The sequence below is a fragment of the Sphaeramia orbicularis genome, chromosome 1 (genome assembly GCF_902148855.1).
Source record: "Sphaeramia orbicularis chromosome 1, fSphaOr1.1, whole genome shotgun sequence".
Lineage (NCBI taxonomy): Eukaryota > Metazoa > Chordata > Actinopteri > Kurtiformes > Apogonidae > Sphaeramia > Sphaeramia orbicularis.
In genome coordinates this window covers 48,049,631-48,066,157 of record NC_043957.1, presented here as the reverse complement: position 1 = coordinate 48,066,157, position 16,527 = coordinate 48,049,631, and the positions used below count along the sequence as shown (strand labels likewise).

The 16,527-nt window shown below is 39.9% G+C and overlaps 1 protein-coding gene across 1 annotated transcript in view; it reads right to left on the bottom strand.

The window, feature by feature from the left end:
- Positions 1 to 533: 533 nt before the first annotated feature.
- Positions 534 to 16,527, bottom strand: part of cntln (centlein, centrosomal protein) — a 108,917-nt gene continuing 92,923 nt past the window's right edge. The window contains 2 exon segments of the mRNA XM_030148872.1: positions 534 to 2,305; positions 12,446 to 12,520. Of these exon segments, the coding sequence (XP_030004732.1) occupies positions 2,195 to 2,305; positions 12,446 to 12,520 (186 nt within the window). The 3' untranslated portion in view covers positions 534 to 2,194.

Below are 16,527 nucleotides of genomic sequence, written 5' to 3'. Positions count from 1 at the left end.
ACACCATTGTTAATTATACATAATAAGAAAGACGGAAAGTGGAGAAGAAAACAAAAGCTGGAAGAGTAAAGAAAGGAGCAAAAAAAGAAAAAAAAAATGTTGAGTGTGTGGTCTCTGTGTAAGATGCCAGCTCAAGGACAGAGGAGGACCAGGATCACAGGTTTAATATCAAAATTAAGATAATAAGAGAGGAAGAGAAAGAGGAACAGATAAAAGGAAGTAGATGTGTCAAGGATGGAGCCTTTAATGCACCTTGTGTACTGTGTGTGCGTGGATGCACATGTGGACCCTTGTTAATGATGTCAACAGCAGGGGGTCAGCTTTGTTACAGACAGAAACCATGCCAGAAGTCAGCTGTCAATCACAGGAGATGTGTAAGTACCCTGCTGTCTGCCAGAACATCAGCAATCGCTGCCGACACAGTACTGACAGTCCAACTACTGCAAACAAACAAAAAGAGTACAATTTAGACATTGAAAAAAAATTCAACAAGTAATGATATAAATTATATGTAATGAAACAAATATGGACAATAGTGGAGTATGCTTTATTAAGAAATATTGAGACAAACTCAAAACAACCACATTATTAAAGGGACAAATACAGTCAGAAGCATTTTAAAAGCCTATGAACATTATAAATACCTGCAGTGCATTTGATCAGTTAAAGTGAGTGGGTCTTTAAAGGCTTAGTTCAGGTTACATTAAGTGGGGTTGGATGAAGATGTTATCAGTGACCCTATAGATTATTGACCAGGACCAGTTATTAGATCAAATATTCAGATATGGATGTCTGTCTGGATTAGTATTAATTTAATCCAATAGCTGATGAAATAAATGGATTTAAGGATGTGCTACACTGGCCCTTGCGCAGGTTCTCCTCCCTCTTTGGTCTTAAGCCACGTCTCGCCCTCAGGTCTATGAGAGTAAATGGCAAAAGATTGAAGAAGCTCACTGGAGAATAGAGGGCTATGGTTGTATGGTGGTGGACAGCGGCAGCAGCAGCAGCTAAAACTGCCTCTTTTAGTCAGAAGAAAAAATAAATATCACTTGAAATGTATGCTTTATTTAGAATAGTTTCACAGTATCACATTGCTGGAAGTAAATCTCTAAAGTGATCTTCAAAGCCATCAGATTCCCTTGACAAAAACAGTAATTTCATCTCGCGCATATATCATGGGAGTTACTGGTCTATCACTGCCTCAATTGGTTATTTTTTTCGGGTGTTTAACACATTAGTTTCGATCAAAGTAAACCATTCAAGGCAGTAAAGGACCAGCAACTCCTGTGTCCTGCAAGGTTAAAGTACTGCTGTGTGAAGAGAGTCGTGAAGCTTTGAAGAACACTTCCGGGTTTCAGTTTCCTGTCAAAAAGGTCTGCCTAACAGTAAGAGATTATATATATGGATACATTAAAACTGATCCTTTGTAAATGTGGACATTCTTTAGGTGAGTATAAAGTCTTTTTCCTGTCGGCCCAGTCCACAGGGGTATTAATTAACTTTAGTGCTGGTACTCTAAATTCTCTAAAATGAAGCCTGTCCCATCTGTGATCCTCTGTAATTACTGCAGTGACTATAGTATTTTTCGGTGTATCCATGTCCAGCCCACTTCAAATAATCTGCACTATATTGTTTTTAATATTTTGTAAGGGGGTTACGATATGAACTGTAACTCAAGTCTGATAAACAGATCTAAACTCCTAAAGGTGACCACTCTGCTCTGTGCTGCACTCTGACTTTCCCAAAGTGTTGACTTGGCATTGCTAGGTCAAGTCCGTGCACCCTGAGGTCCTCGAGATTCCAATAATTAGGAAGGATGGAAAAGAGTGGGGAAAAAAAAACCCAATATAACTTCAATATTAGTGTAAGCATTTGCCTTATCATCCCAGGTCTGCGGTAGAAAGGGGGGAGAGTGGCTGCACAGTAAATTAGCTTGGCGCTAAAGGGCCCTGTCTGATAGACGTAGTGCACTGAGCGCTAACACAGATGTCGAGGGACTCATTTACAAAGGCCGGGCTGCTGCGTGAGCCAGGGCCCAGAGTGCGTTGACAGCGTTTTTCTCACAATATTGGTTCTGCTGCCCCGGCTGCAGCTTGGCTCAGCCCAGCTCCCACTGAGTAGGAACCGAGGAGGGAGAGTAGAAGGAGGGAGAAAAAGAAGAGGATGACAGTTTTCCCAGCCTCAGCCCAGGGAGTCAGGATTTTTCGCTGACTGGTGTTGCGAGCGTGGCCAGCTCTTCTGTCAGCACTTTCCTCTCCTTCATCTTCACGCGCACAGCCTCCATTAGCTGGCCGGCAGAGGGGATCTGCAGGGGAGGGGATGGATAGAAAAGGGTTGTGGGGGCGGTGGAAGAGGGTTAGAGAAAATGAGGAAAACACACAAATGCACCACTATTAAAAAAAAAAAAAAAGTCTGAGTTCTGACACTGGCAGCTTTCAGAGAGCCTGTTTGCTGCTTCGTGAGATGAAACAAGAGAACCTCGGATGGTGCCTTAGGACTTGCAAAACTTTTGAGGGACTGTCCATGTTAAGTGTTTTTGACAAAGCATTCACAAACAGCTACACAGCAGTAGTTTCCACACCTACTTCCACACCTCACTTTTTAAGCTTCCACTCTCATCAGTGGCAATGGATTAAGTGCAAAGAAACAGAAAACACTGGAACACTATGCTTGGCCCCTAAGCTTTAGTTGATAATGTTCTTAAGACATGCCTCAAGGCATAATTAAAAGAGTCTGGAACATCAACAGGGACCTTAACAGTACAGTTGTTTTTACTGGACTGTGGGAAGGTAAAAGGATGAAGAAAATATTCACAGAATCATACAGGATTACAAAGCCTGACTCTGAGGGAACTTGTTAGGATGCTTAGTTGTGGTCGTGGAAATGATGTAAAGGTGAAAAACTAAAGGCGGGGAGGGGGGGGGGGGGGCTGGGGCAGGTTGTTAAGACTAATTTAGATTTTCCTCTAAATTGACACAAGGATTTTATAGTCATTAAGGCGCATGATCAAAAGCAAGCAACTGTTCACACCTAAATATTCACTTATACACTTCTCAGTGAAGAAAACATTCACTCTAAGAGCCGGTGGTTCTCACCTTTACAAGTCATGACCTCCAGAATAATCAGTTTGGTGTTTGTGGATGTTCGACCCTAAATCTGTATCCATCTGATTGTAGCAACTGGAAAGCTGTTTGTACAGGTCTCCCTCTGCTCTGATTTTGGGGTGATTAGTGTGAATCATAAGAATAACAAAAAAGATTATCAGTGTAATGTGTTACATTGGTCTGTTAATAAAAAAAAAAAAAAAAAAAAAAAACTGGGCAAAAAAACACATAAATACAAATGGATGAATGGATGAATCAATGAATGAAAGCAGATTAATCATGCACCGCAATACCCCCTGAATTCTGTCAACAGCAGTTTTGCTTATATGTTGGAAGTTAATGGCAAAATATTGTTAAGGGAAACATTAGGGAAAATTGACATTAAACATTGTCTGTTAGAGATGTACATAGGAGCATCTTTCCTGTGGAGTTTCTAAAGTCAGTAATTTTCATATTATCTGGATATTCCAACCTGATATATCCCCCCACACACAAAGTACTTTTGCAGTGAGGTGAGTCACTTCATGATTTTATTTTACTATGTGCATGGAGATATTCATAATCAGAATTCTTTGAGTTCACGCCAACCTTGTGGTGATAATTCTGTGTAGTTATTACAACTAAACAACCTCTGAAAGTTTTCTGGCATCCTTCTTGTTGGTCGGACCCTCTTGTGTCACATGACCATGACATAAGACGTAGAATGTAACACTGAGCTTCAGCAAGTCATAACATCAGGTAACTGTTTATTTAGCTCAGAAACAGAGAATCTGAAAATTATAAGTAACTGAACTGACACAAATCTGAAGAGCTGTAACAAAGTTCAACTGGATAACATCAAAAGAATAAGTGTCTTATAGACAAATGTCCATCATATTTTGGATAGGTCCACCACATGTTTTAAGGGACACAGTGCAGTCCACACATACAGTATTTCCACACACACACACACACACACCACACACCACACACACACACACACACACACACACACACACACGTCCCCCTGCTCCTTCGACACCTCTCATCTTCATTAAAGGTACCAGGAGCAGGAACACAAGGGCCCATGAGCCGGGAAGTGAGTGTGCGCAGACTCAAGCTGTGTGCAGTGGGAGTGAGTTCCAGCAGCGCTGGATGCATCAAACACACAGCACTATTCCTTCGAGAGCCGCTACACTGAGTAACTGCTGAGAGACATCTCCCTAGCCCTCCTGGGAGATTTCTCTCTCTGCTCTCTCACACACTCACCATAGGGCACACACTGCCGCACACAGACAATTTCCTAATCATCTAATTGCACACAGAGCCACTAACTATGCAAACAAACCCACTAAATAGAGACACAGCCACAACACAAGGCGCTTGGGACAGAAAAGTGGGAGACTGGATCATTAAGGAACTGATGTGGGAATATGGGTAAACAACACTTACAGGTAAACATGATCAAGATCATTTTATATCCTTCATGAGTGAAGTTAGGTTTTAAATTTTAAAAATCAACAAAGACAGACATAATGTGCTTTAGAACCAAAAACACAACGGAAAAAAAAAAATTGAGAGCTAGCGATCAAAGTGTTTTATATGTACATAGAGGATAAGCTTAATCAAAGTAGACACATACCACTATTTACTTTATAAATGGTTCAATTGTGCCAAAATGTAAAAGAAAAAAAAACTTGCTCTGATTTGTCTTCCTATGTGTGACTACCAGCAGCAGCACATTGTGATCTGAGCTTGCACAAGGAAACACAAGCACTCACACTGAGGTTCACAATGGGGCAACAGGACTATCATTCCCTTTCATCTAACTGCCATATTGCTGGGGACAGATACCCTGCAGGATGGTTGAAGGTAAGCAGCTGCTCTGCTCAGTCCCCTGGGTTGCTTAAAGCAGTGTTAGGAACTGGCACTAATGTATGCTACAGCTGATTTAGCTGGCCCCCTGTCCCCTTTGGCAGAGCTAGTCAGCATCAGCACCGGCGCTAAGCAACACCACCGCTGTTTTGCAAGAGGCCCTGTCCACTTTGGCAACACTAAAATAGCTACTGTAGCATTAAGCCATGCTAACTCACATCCATTACTATTCAACAGGCCCTGCAGAGCAGACCTTTTGTCCTGCTATGATTTCATGAACATGTTTCAGAAGTGAACTGACAAGTAAAACCACTGACACAGTGTGTGCGTAGTGTGTACGTATGGGCGAAGACAAGGACAGGAGCTGCAAGCAAAAGGTGTTTTTATGAGCCAATTAAATGACATTGCTATTCTATAGCCTGGGGCACACCTCGAGGCAAGGAGCAGCTCAAAGTTGCAGCACTCCAGTGACCATTGTCTGGTAGTGGCATTACACTCGCCAACTTTTTCTTTTTTTTCTTAAAAGATCGATCATTCAGGCATTTTTGTCTTCTCCCTCGAAACAGGTTAGTACAATTATTTCCAAGGGCCCAATTTGTGAGTAGTTGTGCAGATTGTTTCAGGCTGCTGGATATCTAAATGAATAGGTAGGTGAAATTGGAGAACCAAAAAGAAGCATAAGAGCATAAATGAACCTTTTTTTTTTTTCTTTTTACAAATACCAAGTGATCACTGACTTTGAATGTTTTAATCAATACCAACATAAAGTTACATATATACAACTTGTTCATTTGCGTATAAATACTGAGTTTTTTTTAACAAGAAGAAAGTTAGGTTTGCAATCTGCCTAGGACAACAGGAGCGGTGATCACATTCAAGATTAAAGTCTTTATAAAGCCTTGCCATGTCCTATTAAACGTAGATATCCAGATTCGTAAGCCTGTGTCTCCTGTTTTTACTGTTTGAGTTTCCTGTACCACGACAGTGCTTCACAGTAAAGAAGGATTTGGGGTTTAAATCTCTGTCCCTGGCTGGTGAGAAGTCTCCAATCTAGGCCACTATTCAAGGTAAGGGAGAAGTAGTTACAGTAGTTTTATCACAGAGGGAAAAAACAGCTCTTTGATCTTTGATCTTCTCACTTTTGTTTGAAAATCAAATTTATCAAACGAGGGAATAACAACAACAACAACATGATAAATAGATTAAAAAAAAGGCCCGAGCACAAAGGCACCACACTAAAAAGTCTTGCATTTGATTATCTCCGATAATGAATATGTCACATTTGCAAAGAGGGGCTCAGGTAAGAAAATCACCGACAAGCCTATTCTCTCCCTCTCCTTTATAATTACCTTCCCCTGCAGTGGAGCAGATCCCTCTCTTTTCTCCCCTTTAGGCCACTAGAGACTGATATGAAAGGGAATTGGACACTTGGGGCCACAAATACTGTAATTAAAAATCTCTCCTTTTCTTGATACGTTGTTTGGAAACATCATTTCAGAGCGCAACATGCATTTGTTAGGGATCTGACCTAAATACACCCTAGATTAAACATAGGAAAGCACCGGGTCTTTGTTTCAGGTTCCTACTCATTAGGTGTAAAAATGAGGTGATTCAGGCACGACTGGGGGATAAATATAGAAAGGTGATATCCATACAAAAGGGATGCAACCTTTAGGTAGAATTCAGCAATCAAGAGCATACCTGTGATTAACAACACGGCTCATTGGTCGAGGTAATGTACTGAGAAGCATTACAGACTACAAAAGTGGCTCTGCCAGCAATAAATGGTCACACACAAAACAGGGAGGTAGTAAAAATTTATTGTCTGTCCATATTTGTTTAGTGAATTAACAAATCTACAAAGCCATGAAGAAATGTCCACTTTCATCACCTTTTCTCTCTCCGTGATAGATTCAACAGGGAGTTTGAGGCCTCTCCCCCCTTGGGTACAATCCCACTGACATGTCCAAAATAGAATTATAGCTCAAGAATAATGACAGGAGTTTTCACCTGGCCTATTCATATCACTCTACCATGCTGAACTACACCACAGATGCCCTGGTTAGGTAATCACAAAATAATGCAAAGGCTGAATGAATATATTAGAGCACCAACACACTATGGCTGCGGTTTCTATTTATGTGAAATGCATGTCAGGAGCATACCAAGTGGCAGTCTGCTCGCGAATTAATGACGACTTGAACACCAGTGCCCTCTAGGGAAGACCCCCCCCTCAAGTCCCCGCAACTGTGACATACTGTATTTACAGTATAAAGGCTCGACGCAAGTCCCCTCCGCACACATACAAACACATTTAGAGAGACAAAAAAAGAGGCTGATTTAATTAGCTCAATCATTAAATGAGGCTTAATTAGAGTCACTTTCCTTTAGAGAGGAGTGTACGACTCAGAGCTGTTCCTTGTCATTACAAAGGCATAATGAGCCACACAACACAACACAGTACGCTTCACCCTGCCAGCACCAACAAACGGAAAACTTTCTTAGCACTGTGGAGCTTTTGATATGTTTAATTCTGTGGGTTAATGATATAATCCCCTGTGGAAGAAGTCTTGACAAGAAGTGACATGAATAAAGTCTGTTACTTAGACAGATCAAGACAAATGATGCCATTTACCTTCGCAGCAATGACCTATAGAAAAACACGCCGAAAGTTCGATAAAGGTTTCAAATTACTGGAATTATTTCAGCGCTGTAGACCATACGTAACCCCCATTTGACATTAGAGGCCAACAACAAATCCAGTCCAGATTGGTCCAGCCTGTCTCTACTACTGTCTTTATGTAATGTTCACCTGCTTGTTATAGTTTGGAGGCTGATAAGAAGTGATGCTTGTACGTCTCCCTGGGGTGTGATTGGGAGGTAAATATTAGCAGGCCCTGAGCGTCACCCCATACCAGTAAACCAAACCACTGTCCTCTCATAAAGAAATCAACACAGTCAATGACTTTTTAAATGTTATTATGCTGTCATGAGGCTCAAGATGTGTGTGTATGTGAATAAAATGAGTCTGAAAAATGATCTGGAGGGATAGTGTGCACTTGTGTGCATGTGCACACGCTTGCATCCACATGCTCCTTCAGTTCATTATTGGCCAGCAGCAGAAGCCAGTCATTTCCCTGTCTTCATAAAGACTTGGCCCATTAAATTCTACCTCCAGTCAATAATTAGGACTCCACAAATAAACCAAAGGCAATTAAATCAATGCTTCCCTGGGCCAGTGCCTGGACCCCATGGCCCACATGGACACTCCATCTTCACTGCTGGCCTTATTCATGGTGGGTTGCGAAGGAGCCATACAGTACACCCCCTGGCCTGCTCATGATTATTGGATAGCACTGTCCCTGGATCCTGGCTATGGAGCGCCGCTTGTGGTGGCTCTCTACTGAGAGGCATAGGGTTTGATTTCATTAACTCACCAGTGGAGGTGAGAGACAAGGAAATGAATGCAATGTTTCATTTGGTTTTGAGTGGACATATGGGGCAGCTTTGATGGGGGGGCTCAAGAAATCTATGCCACTTCTTTGGCATGAAGGGAGCAGTAACTCAATATGTCCACATCTCAGACTATAAAAACAACTGGATGTACTCATCATGATGTTGGTTTGTGAACTAATGTTTGGTAACCGAACACACCACTAGTTAATATTGTTACCTTGAATGACATCAAGTAATTTCAGCTACTTGTGAAATGTTAACACATGTGTTTGATAACAGTAATAGTCAACTTTAGATAATGTACAAAGACTCTGATCAACAGGCTAAGTGACAGGCCAAAAAATACAATTAATAGTGTAGTTAATTTTTTTTGTTACTGAGCAAAAATTCCACATGAGAGGAAAATAGGAACTCTAGTAACGTCTGAGGATATTTTTAGCTCTAGAGAGTCTAAACCCCATGACATAAACTTTGACAAAATCACAGACATTTTACAGACAGGTAGCTGGATAAATATGTGATTGACAGCTGTTATTAATGATTACTTATTGAATACTCTACTCCACTGCTGGACAGGAAAGCTTGGAAAAGTGTCTTCTCCACAGTGGCAGGTAATTTATCTTTATACAGTATTTAGTCTGATTTGGATTGAAAACCACAGAAAGACCACGTGCGTTTCCAAATTCTGGTGTTTTATGTTTCTGCAACTTTAGCACTGAGAAACTTCATAAAACACCCCTAACAAACTCTTTTTTAGACCTTGATAATGCTCTTTTCTTTTTATAAATTTTTTTTAAACCAAAACAACAGTAGTGAGGTCTCTGTTAGAAATAAAATAGATACTTTTATGCAACAAACAGAACCTCTAAACTCAACAGGTAAACAGGCTGTCAAACACACCTGTCAGTCAAAGCCAAGGTGGCAGAGGTCTCTATTAAAATAAAAGTCGTATTAATGGAATAATACTTTATGACCAACAGCAAATGAGACCATAATGACTTGTGGAAAACAAAGACTGGCTTTGTAGTTCTAGACAAAAATTGACATATTTTGAAATGTTTGGAACAGCTGTCACTGATATTACACTTTAAGACACTTGCATATTGGCTTCTCTGTGTCTGTAACACAACAGCATGTCATATGTTGTGGATGTCTTTCAGTCTTGCTATGTTGTGGCAGCCTATTGTTATGATAGTGACAGCAAACAACTGCCCACACACAAAGACACAGATAGACACGCCATGTGTGCCTCATACCACCGTTCACATATGTGTGTGCACACACACTTAGAGCAACACAAGTGAGTGATGGGTTTGCTATTGACAGGGCCACTGAGATAATAAAGTGCTGTCCCACTGGCAGCTCCATTAAGCACTGACAGTGACAAGATGAGGCTGTCGTGAGAGGGCACACGCACGCACGCGCACACACACACATACACACACACCTACACACCTACACACACACACACACACACACACAAATATGTACACATACCCACACAGACATACGCACAGATCTGGACACATCCTCATCCTCTTTCAGTGACAGCTACCCCGTTAAGGACATGGATCTCTCTCTCCTCTTTTCTTCCACTGCGTCTATTTCTGTCTCTATATCTTTTTATTGGAGGAGGAGTGTGTGCAGCAGGGTAAGATCATATAACTATTAGGGGAGTGTGTTATTAGTGTCACAGGAAGGGTGACAGGCTGGGCCATTCCACTTCACAGATGTTCTGCTTGGTGAGCCTTTCATAAGCTATCACAGAGAGTAGAGACTCTGTTCCCCTACCCTCACTGAGGAGTACTGCTTTAAAAAGAACTCAAATAACTACTAAAAATATTCTCTTTATTAGGCCTTTCCAAGGCCGGTTGGCATGTCAGATGTCACAACAGCCTTTCAAAAAAAAACAACAAAAAAACAAGAGTGACACAGTAGAGGAGTGTCCCCACGAAATGACAATGTGCTTTAAAACACAGACATAAAGAGGAAGGCTACAAGATAGAGAGAAAAAATTAGACAAAAATAAATAAATAAATAAATAAGAAAAAAAAAACTGAAGAAGATGGACTTGAAAGGGGATAGAAAAAGTCTGTTACAGTGAAGGGGGATGACTGTGGTGGTCCCAGTGGTCCCCACTGGGACCTGGGGGCGAGTCTCAGCCTTGTCATACTCTGCTCTTCTCCTCCTCCACTCCCCACACAAACTCCCAGCACCCCCCCCTCCCTTCACCCTCACCACCACCACCACCACCACCACCCCTGTTCTGCCCACGGAAAACGTCGATAGCAAGCTGCCGGTGCCGAGGTCTCTGGTGGACACTAGCTCATTCTCCCGGCATCGACAGGCCCGCCAAATCAATATTTAGTTCCCCACTAACAAGCTGCCTCGGGGTCTGAGCCAAAGAGAGAGAGGGAGAGTGAGGGATAGAGAGAGAGAGAGAGAGAGAGAGAGAGAGAGAGAGAGAGGGAGGAATGCGGGACAGTGGAGGATGGCAGAGAGACAGAGAACAGGGACTGAGAGCTGTCCAGCTAGAAGGGAAAAACATGGATTCAGTAGAGTGTTGTGTGTGTGCACTAGTGTGGGAGGGGGAGAGGAAGGTGGAAAGGTCAGAAGAAGATCTTGGGAACAAGAGAGCAGTGTCTGGTGTGTGTCGTGGTGCGGAGGCGACGCATGAGTGCCTGCGGCTGCCGTTGACAAGAACACAGACGAGACACACATACACACACTCAACACTCTCAATCATACACATATCACAGCGAGCAGATGCTGACAGCACTCGAGTAAAGCTCCAGCAGAGCACTCACAGATAAGTGGCCACGCACACAAAGACTGAAATTCACAGCAAGGATGGAGTTGCTTTCCTTTGTTTAATCTTTCAAATCTTTTATTTTTCAGAGATACGAAAAGGATAGCATAACTGATCGTTCATGTATTGTATTTAAGTGCAACTGGTACCCAAATCTGACTCCACCGAGAAAAAAGCTATTTATATTGATATATAATGATATTATTCAGTACAGCAGGAAAACAACTGAAGTATGGAATGTTTTTTCAGTATTGTGGTTTCTCCAGTGCTTCTGAATTTATTTTGTATGCCTTGTCTTCTTTGAACTTTGAGTCTGTAATAAAGTTGGATTGATATGCAAACTTCTTGAGCCTACATTGTAATTGACCAAAAAAATTCTAACAACCTCATCAATATAATTGTAGAAAAACACACAGATGAAAATCATTACTCACTGTAACATAGTATTATTATGAAACAAAATAACTCAATCACAAGTACTTCTTAAAGAGAAATATTTGAAATATAACTATTCATAAATATTACTATTTTTTTTTTTATTTAAATTTGTATTAGACATACTTTTTACTTTCTTTTCTTTTCTTTTTTTTTTTAAAGAAAATACTGGTATACACCTGTGCAACTTGTTTTTTCCTGCTCACAATGCTATACTTTTGTTTTTGTTTTTTTTTCACTTCATTTTTTAAGAAGTTGATGCTTTACTTCAGGATAACTTGTCTTTTGTTAAAAAGAAACATACCTTCTTTTCCCAACAAATCTGCAACTAAAGTAAAAGCTAGAGCTTGACTGATACTGGATTTTTGTGGCTAATGTGATTATGTATATAAGGAGTAAGTAAATTCCAATATCAATATATCAATCAAGAAAGTATAATTCAGCAAATTTGCAACAATCCCTCAAATGTGGTAATGAAAAGCTTATACTAAACATATGTAGCGCAGGCAGGATGTATGGTTTAATAATAAACTTAAATATCTAAAATACACCCGACATCAGTGCACAGAAAAGTTAATTTAATTGATTCAGATTACTATGAATGAAAAATAGAAACAAAACTCTATACTCCACTTGAAATTAGCTTCACGTCATATACCTTATGGCTTGAATTAATATGTTGTATAAAAAACTTTTCTTTCCAGCTGATATTGGAAAATGTATATGCCAACACTGACATATGAGTGATACACTCTCATGGGACTCTGTGACAAACTATTTTACTAACCTTCTGCTGAAGGATGTGGTTAAAGTGGTCCAGCCACTCCTGGTCTCTGCGACCCTCTGAATGTGCCTTCGTTCTCTGCAGACAAATCAGAAAAAAATAAATAAATAAATAAATAAAAATCAACAACAAAATGCAGGCTGAAAATTACACATTGCAAGAGACAACTGTGTGACTATCAACACTGAGCTATATTTATAAGATAATGAACTGGGAAATGTGTTTGGGCTCATATTTATACTTAATAGTTGATATAGAGAGTACATGCCACTGCAATCTTTGCCCCCCCCCCAAGTCTCCTGCTTAAGGGCTGAATTGTAGTATCGTACCAGCCAGGACCTTGAAGCAGCTCTCCGGAGACTCAGTGGCCGGGTATGCCAGCATACGTTTGCATGCTACTTATGTATAAAGACCTAGCAGAGTGGGAGCCTTGTTACTGCTAATGAACAGTGCTTGGCCATGTACACCTCTGAACTAATGTGCTACCTCTTCACTTCGAACCCCAGGTGTTGCTGCTTAAAATAATGTGATGGGCCTTGTACCACATCACAGGGACATTGGTGGGGTGGGGTGGGGGTTGTGCATGTAGACCTGTGAATCTAATGTGAGAGTAATTTAATGGAGCTGCCAGGGTGATCTGCAACCTGTGAGGAAGTCTGTGTGCTAACTTTCTCAACTTTACTTGTATTATTTTTGTTTTAGTAGAACATAAGTAAACGATACAACAGAACAGGTCATCGGGGTAATACTCCTACAATATGTCTAGTCAGCTTGACAATAACGGTTATGGGAAGGATTCATAGTGTAGCAGGTTGCATTTACAACAGATATCTACAACTTTTCCTACTACTGTACGATGTTTGTAAACTTTTACAGAGTCCACTTCAGGTGATGAGTTCATTGGAATGTGCTTTTAAGAGTTATCAAGGGAGAAATGCTGATTGTCACCCTAATAAGAAAAAGAGGACCAATGGCCCTGTATCTCACCAGCATGTTCTATCAAGAATCAATAACAACTTGAATTGAAACAACGAATTTGCGAGGTTGTCAGGTTCTGCCGCTATGTTAGAGTTCTGTGGTCTTGATGCAAGAGATCAATCTCCCAGTAGAAGTGGGTGGTACTTTCACCAGAGGATAACTCAGCAAAATAAATGAGTCCATATATGACTTCTTATCAGTGCTCACTAGTAACTATATTGATATATCAAACCATTTCCATTTTATAAGACATCAAATTATGGCCCATTATAGGTAAAGGGCAATTTTTAATACTTCAAAAATTCAGCAAAAATTTCATCAAAAATCAGAATTTCTCAAAACTTTGTACATAGTGTCTCAAGGAAGTTACATATAAAATTGGAAATTAATCTGAGGAGCAATTTTGGAGCAGAAGATTGTAAAAATGTAGACATAGGTGACCTTGAGTTGGATCCTTCAAGGTCACTGAAGGTCAAAGGTCATGGTACCAAATGAGAGTCGATATGTGACTTCCTATCAGTGCTCAGTCAAAACTACATTGATATCTCTAACCATTTCCAAGTTACAAGCCATCAAAATATGGCCCATTATAAGTAAAGGCAAATGTTTAATCCTACTATATAATGCACGTTCTGTGTCCGTCCAATCGATGTTGCAGCACAGGAGGGCGTTTGTACGGATTTTCCTCAGCCTCCACAGGCCCGATCGCCGCCAAACTCGCCAAATGAATAGAAACATTACCTGACTATCTACTAGGCACATTTTTATGTCTGTATTCAAATGTTGTGAGGTATGCTGGGCGATTTTAGCCTCTCTCTACGTTGAATTCTTCATCCCTGCCGCCATACTCCATTTTCAGAAGTGGTTATGCCGCCATTTCATCAAATTTCTACTGCTAGTAGACGATGCTACAATGTGAAGGCTGCAGTTCACTACCGCTGTATGAATTTAATCATGCTTGACAGGCCAAACAAATACATGCTCTTCCCTTCATGCCTCACATGTTGGCTCAAATTATTACCTGCACAATGCATGATTACATGGTAGTTTACAAATGGATAGTGGTGGCAGACAAGTTCTACTTTTCATGCTATCGTACAATGGCACCACGGGTACAATGCCGCTAATATTTAAAATTCTTCCAAAAAAAAAAAATGTAATTATCTCAAAACTGTGAACATTGTCCCAAGGAAGCTACATATAAAATTTTAAATGAATCTGACGAGTAGTTTCGTCACAGATGTTTGAAGAAAGTGGTAATGAAGACGACGCTGGACACAGCGACTTCCCAATAGCTCAACAGCCATTGAGATAAAAATGTGTTTTTGAGGATCCTCAGTTAAAAAAATTACAAACCATGTGAAACTCAGCTAAACGAAGTAATATAAATATCTATACGAGTATAATCTACCAATACTGTTATTGTTTATTATCATTTAATTGTAAAGAAATTCAAATAACACTTAGCTAACATAAATGTTACTGTGAATCAAAAGAAAAACATAATGTCCAGCGCACTTTTAATAACCCTCGGCCAAATAGTGTAAGATTCTGTTCAAAGTTACTGCCCTATAATTTAAGTTTGACTGTCTTAAAACTTATTAAAACTTAAACTTAAAACTTAGTACATGCATATTTATATTTGAAAGTACTCAGATATTATAACTGCATGAGGCCATTTGACCTTGAAAAAGTAGGTGAAGGTCACCTATTTTAGATAGGCTTCTGCTCCATGCCAAGTTGCGTCCACAGTATAAATTTGGTGCAGATATGTCAATGCATTCTTCAGATAATACGATTATGTCGTTGAATGGACAGACAGACGGAAAGACAGACGACAAAACGATTACAATACCCCTTGGCTGAGGGGTAAAACTAAGTTCGAATTCTGTTACTGAATTCTGATTCATGAAATGATTACACGAGTAATGACAGCTGTATCTAACGTATATATAATCTATAATTAATTAATGCATAGTTACAGTTTTAACTTGTCTGTGTGTCTGATCGTTGAAAAAGTGTGTATGTGATCGGCTTAGTCCTTTTCAGTTATGGATACATGGACAGAACATGTATGTATTACCCAAATAAATATATAAAAATTAATAAATATATAAATAAATCTGAGAGAAAAGATGTTTTGTACCAGATGCAGGTTAGGCCTAATTTCCACCTGGTCCCTGGTCAGGTGTGGACATACACATATCCAAAGTAGTAGCTAAAATTTGGTAGGTCAAGCATGCATGTCTGACTACACCATGCCCCCACATAAAATCACATAAAAAAAACTCACATTCAGTTTTAATATCTTCTACAAGTACTTCATAGACTATCCCATCATCAGAAATTAAGTTGCTGGATGAAAAAGTAATACACTTGTCTTTTTCCATCTAATATGGGCAACACTGATGAACCACTATGCATTTTTAACCTAACCAAAAACACATGGAAATCTAGACACATTTTCCAATTTTCTTTCTAGAAGTCTTACAACAGTTCATTTATACATATAGAGGACACTTAATGAAGAAGAACCATTTACTGGTAACACCAGGACACATAAAATAAACACTGCATTTCTATTTGCCTTTCAGGCTTTGTTAACAAAACTTGAACTGAGCAGATTTCCCATAACCATTACAGAACTGTACAAAGAAATTAGTCATGAGAAGCTGTGAGAAGCTAAGCATCCCAATGTGACATTTTTAAGTGCTTGTCATATCTCAAATGGTGGAAAATGCTATTAAAGTGATAAAGATACAACATTATGTTAGTTTCAACCAATTCTTTTTTTATACAGGTAACTGGTGTTGATGATTATGGTTATGCAAAATAACAGGGTAATATCAAATTATTGCTCTAAGTAGATTCTTTTATAATAGTGACATAATGTACAGTCTATTTATTTGCGTATGTTGTTGGTTTTGGAGCCTCCTATCCCTGCATGTGTTTCCCCTTTGGTCTTCACCAGTTTTCTGTTACCTTCTATGAGCAATTCCTATGATAGTACTGGGTCTGGGGTAATTCTGCTGTATGCCTAATTAGTGACTGGTGCTTAGTGTAACTGAAATGTACGTCCGAGAGCATGCAGGAATGTGTGTTTTTTT